Here is a 15,701-nt window from a genome sequence, read left to right on the forward strand (position 1 = left end):
AAAATCACGTCAAGTAATTGAAAAGCAGTTGTTAATTAATCGTCATTACAGTCATTGTATAAAAATACAAGTTATGCAAGTTCAAAATAGCATCGAATTTAGTGCTTGGTCTCGCCGAGGCCCACAGCGTTCTTGGCCTGCTGGAAGAGCGAGTCCTTGTTCTCGTTGCTGAGATTGTGTATTAGCCAGGCTAGCAGAACGAGTTATTTTGCTTACGAGTTGCCAGAGAGGGTGTCGCCCAACTTCTGGGAGTCGGACTTAGTCTCGTTGGGCTGACAGTCGAGGCTGCAGAGTCAAGGTTGCCCTTGATGGTGTCACCGATTTGCTCAGTGCTAAGGTCGAATGTTAGAATATTACAGGAGCCAAGAATAACCAACAACGTACGTGGTCTTCTGGGAGTCAGGCTTAGCGCAGCACCGGCCTTGTCGGTGAAGGATTGACGTCCAGCTTCAGACATGATGAGTTAGAGTAGTTAGAGTAGTAGTAGGTAGAGTGTGTTGTGAGTGAGTGAAGAACAAGTGCGCAATCAGGCCAGTTTATATATGCATCATAGACTATCTAATTTGTCCTGAGTACGGTCGTGCCCAGAGTGGATGGGCAATTACTATGACGCACCGACTAACACTACACACGTAGTGTATGACGCACTGGAGTATCGTAATGGTCATGGGTTCCACATTAGGTAACCCATGATTCAGATTGACTGTGCGATTTCTAGGTCGCGTGATAGCTTTCGGTCCGATACGCGCATCGATGCACTGGTTCCACGCCTTATCAAGACTGTTCCGACTATGCGTCGCCAAGAGGGCAGTTAAGCACAGTCAGCAGACCATGGGCTCACGTGATATGACATCATACGACTACAACACACCGAAGTAGTTTTCGATCGATTTTAATGCAAATTCAAACCCGATTACCCCTTTGCCTTGATGCCCCTATTTGCTTATTTTGGCCATAGCCACCACGGCCGTTATTCAACTTACATTCGTTACTTTATTTATTCCTGTTTATGAACAAATGTCGCCCTCACTAAATTCTCCTGTTCCAACATTGACTACCCAGCCTTCCATATACTCGCCACAGCCTGTCTACCACCCCAACGTCCGGTCACCTTCTCTGCATTCTCAGAATCTGAGCGACTTTGGATCTCCTAGCAAGGTTCCTTCGCTTGTTGGATCATCCATTACTCGCGATCCTTCTTCGGTGGCTAGCAACTCGACGACTGGATATCTGCCCACTCCTACTGACGATGTGATGCATATGCCTCCGTCACTTGCAAGGGACGAAACAACTCTCATATCTTATTATAGAAATCAGGCCTTTCCTGAACACTTTAGGAATGGGAAAACCGGAAAGAGTAACACCACCCGTGGATTGGGTGGCTCACGAACGCGCCAGGGGTCGCTTTCTATACGTAGAGGTTCCCCTAGTCGTACCCGTCCGGAATCAGATAAAGTATCAGCCTCTGGGAAGAGTGTGTCTACTGTGGAGGGAACAAGTCCGACTCGAGATCCAGCACCTCCCATGCCCCCGAGAATGGAGCGACAGCAGGGAACTAGGGAACTGATATCTCGTTACGAGATTCTTGACTCGATTGCCCATACCCCTCCTGCTACTTCTCATCAATCGCAAGGATCGACGATGCAACGACCCCGTTCTACATCCCAATTGTCTCGCAGGGATTTTTCGTTGCCCCCCGTTCCGCCAGCTAACCCATCGCCCACTCGCAGCCAAGGCGAAGCTAACGTAGATCGACGGCACGCACCTCATTCGCACCGTTTTCCCGAAAGCTCTTCTTATTTTTCAACCTTCGCCCAGAAAGGAGGTAAACTGCGCAACTCTTTCACGAATCTTGTTCAACTCTTGGGGGACAAAGCCAAATCTGGCTCCAGGAAACGGAATTCGGTCTCGCCTTCAGTATCACCCGGTCGCATGCTAAATGCGCTTCCCAAAGGATTCAAACTCCGACTGAGTAAGCGTGCAAGTGCGGGATCGAGTCCGTCAAGTTCTCCAGGAAAAGACGGGGGCGGAAGCAAGACATCGGACCTGTTACCGAATATCAACGAGCTGTTGAATACAGAGGTAAGCAAACCCACTTTGTTGCATGTACGCCAAACATCTCACTTGGCGAATAAAGCCTATCATCTCCGCGCTCCTTCTTTATCAATCCCCTGCTCGCCAAGTTCACCCGAGCATTCCGGATCAGAAGACCCCACTTTGGATGCCATATACCGTTTCGCTGTATCCCACTACCATCATTCTGCAGGTCCCAAATCCTGGCCTCTCAAGTTCCAGCAAGTTCCAAATCCCTCTCTCCGAGCTTTATGATGCACATTCGGTACTGGCGAAGGATTTACTCCCCGGATTGATTCCATCTCTTGGATCAATATGTCTTCCTCCCGCATTCGGGGATGAAATATATGCCTTTGAGGCCTTGTGTTATGGTGGTCGGATCGAGCGGTTTGCTGCTCCCACTATGGCCTCGCGTGCTGCATGGGTTCGGCATCTAATGTAAGTAAAGTTGAGCGTTTACCGTGTTGATCTATCACATAGATGCATGTAGTGATATCCTTACCGGCTATGGCCCGAGTTTGAAAAACAAGGCTGGTAAGTTAGACGGAGTTCAGGGAGGCGAAGCCTTAGTGTCTGGAACTACGCCGATGCGCTCCCTTACTTGTGTTCAAGGCCTGCCATCAGTATCTAGCATTGTGCCCGTATCATCATCCCCGGGGTCGACCCCAGGGATGATCACATTGGTTGGAGATAACGCTGATTCCACCAAGTCTGTTATATTCACCTCCAATCCAAAGTCTTCCGTTGAGGGGTTTCCAAAAACACACACGAGGTCATCAACCCCAATAACCCCCTCTGGTCGAGCTCTCAGTTCTAGACTCGATGCTGTAGGGGATACCCCTCAGACCGCATCTGTGTTCCCTAACCCATGGGAGCCCCCAGCAACGCCCACTCGTCGGGCTACATCTGGGATGACTCAAAGAGGTTCCTCACTCCTGATGTCACCCCGAAGCGACCGAAGCAGAATAACTGCAAGTCCCTCGATTTGCCGACTGGATGAACGGAATTTGGTCAGGGACAGATTGGCTATGTTCGAACACTACACTAGTCCGAGCCCAAGCGCAAGAGGTTCGATTAGCAGTAGAAGAGGAAAGGAAGGAACTGTCAACTGGGAAGTGTTATCTGAGGTAAGGAATGGCCGGAGTGGAACCGTACTCAACCGGGCGGCGAGCAACCTCCGGGATCCGAGCGCAAGGCCATCGCCCGCTGTGGGACAAGAGACTCCGATGTCTTCTATGAGGATCCATAGAGATGATAGGTCATCTTTCGGGCATGGACGGCCGGCCTTGGAGCTAAAACCGCGTGTCAGCCCGGTCATTCCCAGCGACTCAAGTGTGAAATCTAATAGGTCGACCTTCATGCACAACGACGTTCCCCGTTTCTCTTTCTTGACAGATAGAAATATGGAATCGAACAGTAAACCCATCCAGATACTGGGAAACCTGCGCCCTTCGAAACGAGTTGAAACCACCCAGCTTCAGCTATCTCCGAGTTCTATGATAATTACACAGGACTCCTCTTTAAAACCAATCATGGATCGCCTCGACACTCTCCTATCTGCTTTGCGCGAGAGTGATGCTGCACAATCAACCAAGGCGTCTGGGCTGGGGCAACTCATCATCAGTACACAGGATTATATCGTTCGAAATATAGAGGACGATACGAAGAAGACTTCCGCGGAGTATCTTACGTTGCTTAAACACACCGAGAGCCTGGGAAGAATGATCGAATCATTGATAGCCAGACCCGCACTGGGTTATGAAGAGCGGGAGAATTTGATTATCGTCAGAGAAGCTATTGAACGAATTGAACAAGATTTCTTCACAAGGGTGGAAATGATTTCTAGTGCCCGAGAGAAGGAATTTGGTGAAGATATGAAGGCGTTTGTTAGCGGACAGAGCGATGGCTTGAGACAGACGATCCAGGACCTGGTCGCGAAATTAGATCATGGATCGAAACAAAACGAAGTCTTGGCTAAACTTGATACACTCACTCTGGCGGCAACCTCAACTTGTAATTCAGCCGCTAGAGACGTAGATTATTAGCAGAATTTGTTGCTCAAGTCAAGGATCATATCTCATCCCTTCCGACTTCCAGTCTGGATACATCCACCATGGATACATCGACGATTTTGGATAAGCTGGATTCATTATCCCACTCTATGATTGGTTCTGACGTCCATTGCTGACCTCTCGGCGATCCGGACAACTCTGGAGAACATCAAAACCCACATTCAGCCTAGGAAAACTCCAATGCAATCACCACCTTATCGTCCCCTCAGGTAGACATATCGGACCTATCAATGAAACTAGACGGTATCACCGCGATGTGTCAATCATTATGGCGGATAGGGCAACGGTACCGGATGTAGGAGATGGTCCAGATAATCCGATAGAAGTGGCGCAACAGACAGTGAGTGAGCGATTTGAGGGGTCAAAAGCTGCTGATTTATATGCACATGGATACTTGAACGAAGTTGTTGAACGCTCTAAAAGAAGATGCTGAACATCGTGCCTCTCAGGCTCAACAGACGGCCGAGCTTGTTAGGTATTCAAACGCAAGTGTCTTTTGTTGAACCTCAAGGGTTAAATTCAATAGAACTTTTTCCTAGGAGCTTAATGTGTGGCTCGAAAAATTCGTGATGAACGCTTCGATGCAGATGGACAACGTTAGGGATGACTTGTTACTCTTCGCCAGGATCTCGGTTTAGAATCTATCCCAAAAGGACAGGAAGCCCACCCTCAAGGAGTAATTCAGGAGCTTCACACGATGCTTGAAGAGCAAGTCAAGTCCGCGGGAGATATTGCGAGTTCGCTGAACGCACTGCTTGTTTCATTCAATGAAGAGCAGGCTCGCAATGCGCAAGCTAGAGAAAGCCTCGGTAAGATTCCAGAAAAGCTAGGAAGCAGTTTTCTATAGCTCACACAATGGCTCTTAGCTACAGATGCTGTCTTAAAAATGATTGAGGTTCAGCGGCAGGAGCAAGAACGATTACTGAAGCAGCTGGCATCAGGTTCGTGCAAGTGTTCTCCTGCTTGACCTACTTTGGTTCACTTTTCCCAAGACCTTTCCAGCGACATACGAGGAGAACGCATACGGTTTGTAGAAGCTATGTCTCAGGCTACGTCCATGAATGTGCAATGTAAGTCAACTTTTCAGTATATAGTATCTGTCAATTATATACAAACCACAGTACACGTTGAAGAGTTAAAAAGCAGCTAACACACGAAGTCCTCGCACTCACTGACGAGGTTGGTAGGTTACGGGAAGAACGGAAGACAATACAACATCAAATAGCACAATTATTCATGGTCAAATCTGAACATGAAAGCGAGCCCACGGGCCCAACCAAGTAGGTATTACCAAAAGCTACATCAGCTGGACTGAAAATGAACTCGTAGCTCCAGCCGCCACCTCGACCACTACCAAGCACTCGTCCAAACGGGAGGTAACACAGGAAGCGGTTGCATTTTCACATTCGTCCGTTCATAACTTGTGGCTACCTAAATTTAATATTAAATAAAGAGAAATTTTATCATTGGGATTGGAATTGATACACGCCTTTGCCATTTGTATAGGATTCATATACATACTTAGTGTTGGGTACTATACCTATCCAATATAAGGACAGACCTGAGCATGTAGGCATAGCATGTGACCTATGTTATGGCACTGGGTAAACTCATGATCACATCAATCTCCTGATTCTGAAAAACCTACCGTCAACTTTGGCTTTATAAGATATATTCTGTCTATCTGGAGGTCCTAATCCATGGCTTGAACCTTCAAGGTTCAGCTAGGGTGTTTGAAACATGAGCATAGATAATCATAACCGAATGCCGGATACAATCAATAGAGAGCTATTATAAATCTGGGATACTCACTCAGCCATCAAAAAGAAAAACTTTCCTCGAGGCTCTGATTCCCTATTCGTCTCTTTTGTGCACTCCTTCGATTGCTTTTGGTAAACTCCATACTTTTGCCTCACTCTTTGACTCAACAAACAAACGAAAGAGCTACCTTCTTCGTTCTAATCCCAGCCCAGAGAGCCCGATGAGGTGAAAAACACAAAAGCACGCTCTAATCCATGTAATCTCCTTCCTACGTCTTCAGTCTTTCTTCAATAAAAACATATTCGTATCGATCTATGCCCTCGCCAGCAGTCGGGGAATTACTTGAACTAGCGTCGTAATTGAAGACATTCACCTCCATCAGGAAAAAAAAACGACCATCTACAGAGTCTGGCGCAAAAGCTCTGTACTACTCTTCTCTATGTAAGAGTGCGACGATTGCGTCTACGGACATTTAACATAGAAGTCTATATTTCTCAATACTGCTCACGGTTTATTCAGTACACAAATTTTCAATCTGGACATAAAGTTGAAATCGCCGAACGGTGTTCAATTTGCAAAATAAACGCTTGTGGATACCTCGTTCTTCATGGCGTCATATATGCACCTCATATCACGCTTATTTATAGTGCACTGCGCAACAAACGCTTAGTTTAGCTCCAGAAGATGCTCCAACATGAAGTGAATGCTTTACAGACAACTACTAATGCAGGCGTATCGCATGTGCTAGTTAGCAATATCAATGAGGGCCACTGGTAGGCGCCAGCCCGGTGACAATGTTGAAGATCTTCGGTCGGCTACTCGTATGTTCATCAGCTTCCTCTAAGGCGGCACAGTACGCGCGCTGAGCGCCTAAAATAAGTCGTCTAATATCCGGGTGACGCGGAATGATTATACGTCATTGCTCACCTGAAGTAACGTGAGCACTGGCTCGGAAATGACGAAACTTGTGAGGAAGATTGAAATAATTTTAGCGAATCAAGTACTCTACTCCGCAAGTTCAACTTCCTGTTCTGAGGACTAACACACGAGCATGACGCGACTCTTGATGTCATGTTTTATGAGCGAACGAGCCTGTTCGTCTATATAATGACTGGGGATGAGGTGGGGGGTCAGTAACAATTCCACATCTTTCAACCCTTAGCAATCTTCGGTAACTTTTAACATCTTTTATAATGTCCTACAACGACTCCAACGGTGTGTTGGTTTGCAACGACCAAGCAACCTGTACTTAACCCCGTTCTATAGCTTTCGGCACCCAGGATCGTTTCGACAGCACTCGTCAGGGTGAATTCACCAATACTGACAACACCCGCCGTGGTGGACTCAACGACAACACTACCAGCGGTTACGATAATACCAGTAAGCCATGTATTTTCGAAGGAAGCACCCAGTAACTTAGAATTCGATCTTGAAGCCCGCTCGGACAATTACACTTCTGGCAATGCCGGCACAGTAGGCTCTAACCCTACCGGCTTCACCGACAGCACTCATACCAGCGGGCGCAATCAAGACACCTACGGTAGCACGACTGCCGGTACTACCGGTACTACTACCACACCCGGCAATTACGGCTCTTCGACCACTGGTGACAAGTACGGCTCGTCGAGGGCCGATGACTTTGGATCCTCCGAAGCCGATAATCACAGGACGACAAATACCTACGGGTCGTCGAACACCAGTGACAACTACGGCTCAACTGACCGCACTCGTGGCACTGATCTGAACACCCGAACCGGAGGACACGACTCATCAAACACCACAAGTGGTTACAGCAACGACAACTATGGGCCTACGACTGGTGTTACCGGTGCTACTGGCACTACTGGTACCAGTAGTACTACCGCCGGCTACGGTGCCGGGTCCACAACTGACAACTACGGCACCTCCCACACCGATCGTCATGGAAAGCCTAACACCGATAATTTTGGCAATACCGACCGTGATACATATGGACGTGGTACCAATGCCACCGGGACTGACGAGTTTAACACTGGTCGTGGCAACGACCACAAGCCGACCATGGGTGAAAAGGTCAAGGGTGAGTAGTATCATTCAGTTGACACCATATCTCCTGACTCAAATGACACTTAATAAAGGCACCATGGAGACCATCCAAGGAAAAATGACCGGAAAGCCCGAGGTAGTTGAGCGTGGCAAGGAGCGCAAGGTTAGTAAACCTAGCAGTATAGGTTTCGCATGGTTGATTATCTTCGTTCAGGCCGGAAACCTCGATTATCACTAATTTATTCATCCGAATCAATTTTAATATGAAAATAACGTGTGGTGAATGCTATTAAATCCGTGTAATTCTATAGTGAAATGTATTCTCTTGCGTTCTAATCAATGTCTACATTTCGCTAAGGCGAACCAATCGAATACATGTGTGAGGATTCACCAGGCAATCGGAGAAAGGGGAGTAAAGGCTAATCAAGAACCTCCTGGTTTCGTAGCAAATTATAATTAAGATTAGTTGAAACAATAAAACTCGGTACAACGACGGTGACAATACTCGACAAAGTGTTTAGGCTTGATCCATTTGGAGGTAAATACCTACGCCATGTGCTTTTTTGAACCAATTTAAATGAGCGACAGTGGTCCAGTGATCCACCATCATGTAGGTCAAAATATTTCGTGAAACAAACCGCTAATGTCTTCAGCTCTGATGATAAAGTAGTACCTGATTAGTTATAATGGGTTGTTTGATCTGACGATGGTTCAGTTAACGTTGTATGCGTTGTCTCCCTGTATTTTGTAAATTTCTTGCACGTTTTTCATGTGTGTGCTGCCCTAAAATGGGACCAAGAAATCCGCCTTATGTGGTAGTAGATCACTGTGTATATATCCACTAAATATCCTGCTCTCTCAACGTGAGTGTGATTGATTGATTATAATTAGTCTTTTATACACAGCGAACATTTCATACATTGCGATCAGTAGATAGGCCAGCAATCTCTTCGTGAATAACCTCCGCCTTTTGCTCATCGTTAGTGAAACCAACCGGAGATGCTCTCCTCTGGTTGTTTTCAGGGGCGACATACCCAAACAATTCGTCCATATCCTCGAGTGAGACGCCCTTGGCTAGTGGATATTATAAGTGGAGGTTCACATCCGATATAAACAGACTTACTCTCAGGAAGTACAAATATGACCCAAGGAATCATCAGAACCATACATACACCGAAGAACTACCCTTCCGTTCAACCACGTGTAGTAGACAGTCATTCATCGGGAGCTTACCAAATATGTACCATATCCAATGTTGGCGACCATGTATGGCGTAGACCTATTTTTCATTTGAGTCAGTTACGCAAGAATACCACCAATAAAGGAGCGATCATGACCTAGCTATCACAAACTGCCAAAGCCACTGGGTAGCGGTAGTAATTGCACAACACAGAGCGCGGACTCCGAGTGGAAATATTTCCGCGCATACAATCCAGGAAATGCCGTTCCAGGATGCCTATAATTACAATCGCAAGTTAACTCAAGACACCTATGGTACTAAGCTTGAAACTTTACTGACGCAAAACGAAATGGCAAAAATATATAGACAGGCAACAGCAAACCTCCCTGCGGCAGTAGCCTTGTCACCTTCCTTAGGCTGTGCGATGGCAATGAAAGCAGCAATACTTATTGGTTTGAACTGACTGTCAGCATAAAGCCCTGCACTTGCCATGATCAGACTTACTAAAACATCGAGAACGAGCCCCCAACGGATCCGTAAATCAACGGCTTCCGCCGACCAACAAGGTCAATCAGCCAGAACAAGAAAACGAATGTGGTGATCATTTTCACGATTCCATATATACCCTAGTAAAAAGAAAAGAAAAGAAAAGAAAATCAGTATTGTGACAAGAAGTAAACTATGAAAGCTCACAGTAGCAAACAGCCCGTTGTTTGTACCCGTAATACCGATAGACTTGAAGATTGTTGGCGAGTAATACTGGATATATGAATATTTCTGTTAGTGCAGCTCTGTATGTTCCATTAATCTCTCTCTGTACATTTATAGCATTTATACCTATCAATCAGGTTAAAATGTTTTATGTTACCTGTTGCAAAACTCACCGGTCAGGTTTTGAAACATCATTATAGCCATCCCAACTCCCAGCCGGTTGCGGACGCCTGGCTTACCAAGCTCGCGCACTTGGCCCATGAAACCATGATCACGAGCCAAGGCCATCTCTCGATTCAACTGAGAACGAGTAGCATGGATTTCTTGTTGGACATACTCGTGATCGTGCGGTAGGTTGCGAATCCAAGATAGGTTTTTGATGGCTTGCTCCTCGCGTCCAGCCTTAAAAAGCCATCTGGGAGTTTCTTTCAAGAAAACCCCCGCAATTAGAAGCATTCCTCCGGGGACTTAGTGGGAAGGTTTAATTCAGTGAAGCACACGATATTAATGGATAATACTCACTAAGCTGAAGTGAAACAGGGATATGCCACTGCTTTGCGGCCGGGGCAACGCCCTGGTTGACCCCATAACTAAGGTAGCCTATACTCAATCACAATTCCACAAACTTTAGATGACGGCTTACTTGATCCAAAAACCAATGACACCCCCAATCTGGAGCAGAGTCTCGTAAAATCCAACCAAACGACCGCGGATACTAGGAGGCGATATCTCCGCGATATAAAGCGCTAACGGGAGACGTTATCAGCAGTACTTAGTGCCAAGTAACAATAGACATACGGGTCGCAAGTGAGATACCACCTACTCCGAAGCCGCCTATTATGCGACCTGCATAAAAAATCCCAAGTCTGCGAGGTCTATAAGCATGTTTCTAATGCACTAGAGTCACCTATATGCTCACTTATTGGTTGCACCAAGCATTAATCCAGCTCCAAGACAGAAAAGGGCAGAAGAGCCAAGTAATGTAGCCCGCCGCCCCCATTTCTCGGCTACGAACAGGCCAAGTATCGCACCGAAGAAGCACCCTACGCACAAGTTACACTGTTAGAGTCGGGTAAATGCTGATCTCAGATGTACTTACCTCCTTGATAAGTCGATACAATATTGGCACTGGTAAAAGACTTTTCTGATGTCGACATATTGTCCAAGCCAAACTGGTGCGAGAAAGATGGGAGTGATAGAGTTCCTCCAATGAACGCCGAATCATACCTGGTAGTTTGCAAAAGGCAGTCGGTTCAGTTATTCTTGACATGGTCCAATAGGCTTACCCAAACAGAACACCTCCCCAGGCAGCAATTAATGCAAGAAAATATGGCCTCCAGTCTATTAGTCGATATGAGTGCAACGAATCGAGTGAAATGAAATATGACACGTACTATAGACCTCCTTCGGAGTTGGTCGGTCTTCCACTATCTTTAATGTCATGATGTGTAATTATTTTGTATCTGATCCCAAATCTTCAGAAAATATGGGTTGAGAGCGACCTCAAAGACGAAGCGCAGTTGGAGGGGGAGCTGAAAACAGCTCAACCAATGTGGACGTTCGTTATATCTGTGGAGCCTCCAGTGCGATTTATACATCGGTAGAATGGTTATCCCATTTGTCTAGTCTTCGGATTCTCGTGAAAGAACTCTGATTCCTCTCGCTCATTTGTCCGGTGGTGTCAGAAATTCGAAATCGGTGCTCATGTGATCACCAGGATGGGATATTTCTGGTAGCCACCCCTACGTATCTCCCAACAATTACGGCTAACCAACCGAGTACAAAGCACTGTGGTGGGAAATTACCCCCTATAATAGGTCAACGCCTCTGCCGGCTATATGTTCCAGGAAGTCTGGAGTCTTCTTTTATTGATGAACGGGTAATTGTGCCTAGCCAGCCTTCATTTACAAAGAATAACACCCATGGTAGGCGATCACCTGCTCTAAATGGTAATAGAAGGGGATTATCTTGACGTGCTATAATGTTTCAAGCGACAGCAAACGACCTTCGAGCAGTAATATCGCTACAATCTTGGGGCCTTGATTTGTGATACTTCACTATCTGGCCTTAATTTACCAATGCACTCAATGCACTGTGACACCGGTTGACAACTAGTATATCGTATACATAGAAAACATACACCGGACTGTACGTAATCGCAACATTGTCATCTCTATCAACCCACACATATTCTGAGGTGGCCATATATGGAGAGCAAATCAGTTCTTCCTATCTAATTCAAATTACCCACCACGAACAACTATGGTGGTTTTGGTATTAATGTTCTACATGCCTCCCCATTCATACTTAAGCTTCCAGCTACGAGACTCACTTTTCATTTAGGTACCTAATGCCAAGTCAGCATTACCGAATTTATCTCACGATAATTTGTGATAACGACGGCTTCTCACTAGATCGGTAGTAGATGATAATATAAGGTACTATTATAAGGTCAGTACTATCTCCGAGGAATAGTATCGAATTAACCTTAAACCACGTTGCAGCCACTATATATTAAAGTTATACAAATGGTAAAGCCGACCACAAAATCTCTAAGCCGGAGTTTTACAAACCGGACGGACCATGTTAACTCAACGGCTGTATAGTACTTTCGCTTTACCCCGAAGGCGTGCCTCTCTCAACATAATTGGAAGGCGGAAGTTCTTTCGTCGTTGATCCAAGCTCCGAGGCCGGTGTTATCGCGCATAAGTCAGCTATATGCGCAATTAAGGTGTAGTTCCTCCTTTATCTGAATCCGGACTCAAGAACTCAAATTAATTTGCCATCTCACTGAACTTACGGACTGACCGACTGACGAGAATACCTTACTATTATATAGTGATGAATGGTTGTCGAAAAATGAAACGCACACAAACCTTTCTCCTCACAAGCGCTATCATGTCGTACTCGCCTCACGTGTAACTGCAGACATGGTGCACAACCTTTCGCCGATCTTCACTGGACAGCTCTCATCTTGATGTCAACCCATGGTGACTAAGTCCATGGTGAATTACTCGCAGCTCGATAATAGATTTTCTATAGCTACCCCGATCTGATTCAAGTTTTTGTATTGGTACCTTTCAAGCAGGGAGGGAAAGGGGTACCCGCAGGAATATACGGGTTAAGTATCATCTCGCACTTGGCTAGAAAATCATTCGTTTAAAACATATTAGCTAGTGCAACCATTTTTTATCACAGCTACTCGAACCCTGTTTCCCAAACAATAGATATTCGAACCCGTAGGTGCCGGTATGCACCCGCTTTCCGACCCTGCTCACAGTGGCCTTGATATTGATAGCTCAAATGTCCAAAATAAGCCATTCACTCTTTCCCTTTATCACAGGGAATCTCTAATAATAGGTAAATAAATAGTCGGGCCCCAGGGGAGGTAAAGCTCATCGGGCACGATAGACATAAAAACGCGTCATCCAAGAGGTAAACATGTTCGAATTAGCCAAAATTAGTAACAAAACGTCAAAGATACAAATCAACAAATGCAAGAGTAATAAATAGCGGAAACGTTGTTACGAGCTAGACAAGGGAAAAACACAACGGTTCAACAACGACCCAGAAATGTACCCTGCAATTTTCCTTGTTCAAGCTGCCCAAGGTCCGGGCCAAAGCCCCACAACGCTCAACCTCCACTCATTGGAGGCGAGTCGCGTATATGATCGAGGACAAGCGCATACACACCAAAACCCTTCATACGATGGAAGACATGCTTCCATAACCGATTGCACCGTATTTGTTCGAAATAGCACCGAATTCCTTGGCTCGAACCTTTTTGACATTCGAGCTCGAGGACGGCGCAGATTGGGATTGGGGATTCGAACCCTTGGGTAGGGATACGTTAAACGCTGGTGCAGCCGAGCCAGAGAGACCGTATTTCGACGATAGCGCGCCAAAAGCGGCAGAGTAGTCCTTTCCGGACGAGGGCTTTTTGTCCTGGGCGACGAGTAGGGATGCGGATGAGCCAGAACTCATGGAAGAAGCGTCAGAGACGACAGAAGAGCGCGACTTGGAGAAGAAAGGCATTGCAACGGATTTGAGAATGCGAGTAGTTTTATGCAAGTGCAAGTCGATAGTAAGAGTAGTGTTCGAGTAGACTCGAGAAGTAGCGGAGGATAGCTTGTTAGTTGAATATGCTCGGCAACCTCAAGGTTAAATACCTCGAACCATCAACAAAAAGAAAGTAACGCACCCTGAGACGCACAAACGCATTCGTAAGCATAGAAAAGTGCGCAGGTTGCGCAGCCACGATCTACCAAAGGATCATCCCCGACGCAGCCATCGCAGTCACTTCAGGAACAAATCCACGTTTTTGGTCCTGTATAGTACCCACGGTTGGACTAGTGACTCGTAAAAACGCCTCATTTGTAGGCCTTCGAGTCAACCCTGTGGGGTCGGGCGTCCACTCCAATGTTCGTGCCGAGAGGTAGTCGGTCCACAGTTGGTCTAGAAAGTCAGTTGTGACTCATATACCACAGCCAAAATAGTTTGACGCCCTAACATTGGAGTTCACACAAAATGTTGATTAGCCTATATTCAAATGAATTCAATTATAGACCTGGGTGAAAACATCTATGGGCGTACAGAAGGTAGTTAATTAACGTCAAAAATACTCTTTCATGGCCAACGTTTTTCGAACTGATACGCCCGCAAGTATGACGTATGAAGCAGCGGCAGTGAATTTGCAATGTACTAGCAACCGATCTTAATAGGTTTCATCCTCGACCTCGACAACGGTTGCAGAGTTACCCAAGGTCCACTTGTTAGTCCAATTGCACTAAAGGATAACCAACAAACTCTAGAACAACAGCCATAGCCCCTAGGCTACCCCCGTTAATCTTATTTGGAACCAACTCGATGTAGCTTGCTCAGCCAACGCGCGTCCCGTCACTTTCAAAATCATCGTACAATCATCGCCGAGCGCTAGAGTTGACAGTTTGATGACATCGATAGAATACATACGCTCTCCTATCAACGTCATTTTGGTGCCAGGAAAAAGGCACACACCACCCTAAAAATGTTCAAATCTGTTCGAGTGCTAGCTTTATGCAACCGGAAAAGAGGGACGCGCGTATATATCCAACGCGTGCTCAATCAGTTGTCTTTCGACTACAGCTGCCTACCTGTAATAAGAGATTTCACAATTGAATATACCAGGTCCAATTGCTCAAGATTTCCTCCGTCGGCACGATAATACGAGTGTGTTAGAAGTAACTCAATCTGGCAACAACCTTATCAAGGGGCACCATCTACCCTGAAAAAAAGACACAACACCTAGACTGGGATTGCAATTTTGCCAATCGGAGCTGTGTCTTAAAGTTAATACGTGACAACGGCGCGGGGGTTTCAAACTCGTATGAATAATCCTCAAACGATTGACAAGCCACGCGAGTATGTATACGCGCATTAACTGAAACCAGCGTCGTAAACATATTAAAACCTGAATGGGCTTGAGAGGGCCTGGCTGGAGATAAAAAGTCAATGGACAGGTCCGATATAGAAATTGGCAGCCATCGGTTCATTCCGATTGCTGATTGGCTAGGAAGATACTTACCGATCTAGACCCCGGATGACCGAGAATTTTCCCCACGGCCACGTGGGGTAGGCCCAAGTACTGTCGGCGTCAACATCCGGAAGCTCTAAAGCTCAGCTGATCAATTACGGATCTATAAAATTGGTGCTAGGTGGAGACTTTTGTGGAGGGAGGACATTTCAGTTGTTTTTGTATTTCTTCAGTTATGTCTAGCTACAAACAACATCCGAACCCGAGAAGTAATAAAACATTATGAGGTGTGAAAGGGATATGGGCATAGAAGGAGCATAGAAGGCATAGATGAAGATGGGTAAATGAGAACGAGGCAATGAGAATG

The 15,701-nt window shown here is 46.0% G+C and overlaps 6 protein-coding genes across 6 annotated transcripts; 3 read left to right on the top strand and 3 right to left on the bottom strand.

Annotated features, from left to right (window-relative positions):
- Positions 1-98: 98 nt before the first annotated feature.
- RhiXN_06301 (heat shock proteins (HSP9 and HSP12) family protein) lies at positions 99-457 on the bottom strand (the record flags this gene model as incomplete). The annotated part of the gene is made up of 4 exons (XM_043326117.1): positions 99-168; positions 217-272; positions 319-332; positions 385-457. The coding sequence occupies 4 exons, from the start codon at positions 455-457 to the stop codon at positions 99-101; spliced, it is 213 nt and encodes a 70-aa protein (XP_043181549.1).
- Positions 458-1,017: 560 nt separating this feature from the next.
- Positions 1,018-4,118, top strand: RhiXN_06302 (uncharacterized protein; the record flags this gene model as incomplete). Its single annotated transcript, XM_043326118.1, has 3 exons — positions 1,018-2,082; positions 2,138-2,511; positions 2,564-4,118. The coding sequence occupies 3 exons, from the start codon at positions 1,018-1,020 to the stop codon at positions 4,116-4,118; spliced, it is 2,994 nt and encodes a 997-aa protein (XP_043181550.1).
- Positions 4,119-4,413: 295 nt separating this feature from the next.
- RhiXN_06303 (uncharacterized protein) lies at positions 4,414-5,179 on the top strand (the record flags this gene model as incomplete). The annotated part of the gene is made up of 6 exons (XM_043326119.1): positions 4,414-4,485; positions 4,550-4,615; positions 4,685-4,741; positions 4,804-4,954; positions 5,012-5,086; positions 5,148-5,179. The coding sequence occupies 6 exons, from the start codon at positions 4,414-4,416 to the stop codon at positions 5,177-5,179; spliced, it is 453 nt and encodes a 150-aa protein (XP_043181551.1).
- Positions 5,180-7,099: 1,920 nt separating this feature from the next.
- RhiXN_06304 (uncharacterized protein) lies at positions 7,100-8,169 on the top strand (the record flags this gene model as incomplete). Its single annotated transcript, XM_043326120.1, has 5 exons — positions 7,100-7,121; positions 7,173-7,286; positions 7,342-7,965; positions 8,024-8,094; positions 8,146-8,169. 5 exons carry the CDS (start codon positions 7,100-7,102, stop codon positions 8,167-8,169), a joined length of 855 nt encoding a protein of 284 aa, XP_043181552.1.
- Positions 8,170-8,844: 675 nt separating this feature from the next.
- RhiXN_06305 (Sugar (and other) transporter) lies at positions 8,845-11,265 on the bottom strand (the record flags this gene model as incomplete). The annotated part of the gene is made up of 15 exons (XM_043326121.1): positions 8,845-9,005; positions 9,055-9,112; positions 9,165-9,210; positions 9,494-9,574; positions 9,616-9,737; positions 9,805-9,870; positions 9,932-9,948; positions 9,996-10,289; positions 10,345-10,412; positions 10,466-10,568; positions 10,621-10,688; positions 10,742-10,865; positions 10,922-11,049; positions 11,109-11,163; positions 11,217-11,265. 15 exons carry the CDS (start codon positions 11,263-11,265, stop codon positions 8,845-8,847), a joined length of 1,440 nt encoding a protein of 479 aa, XP_043181553.1.
- A 2,259-nt stretch (positions 11,266-13,524) lies between these two features.
- Positions 13,525-13,857, bottom strand: RhiXN_06306 (uncharacterized protein; the record flags this gene model as incomplete). The annotated part of the gene is made up of 1 exon (XM_043326122.1): positions 13,525-13,857. One exon carries the CDS (start codon positions 13,855-13,857, stop codon positions 13,525-13,527), a length of 333 nt encoding a protein of 110 aa, XP_043181554.1.
- Positions 13,858-15,701: the final 1,844 nt, after the last annotated feature.

The sequence above is a fragment of the Rhizoctonia solani genome, chromosome 7, assembly GCF_016906535.1.
Source record: "Rhizoctonia solani chromosome 7, complete sequence".
Classification (NCBI taxonomy): Eukaryota; Fungi; Basidiomycota; class Agaricomycetes; order Cantharellales; family Ceratobasidiaceae; genus Rhizoctonia; species Rhizoctonia solani.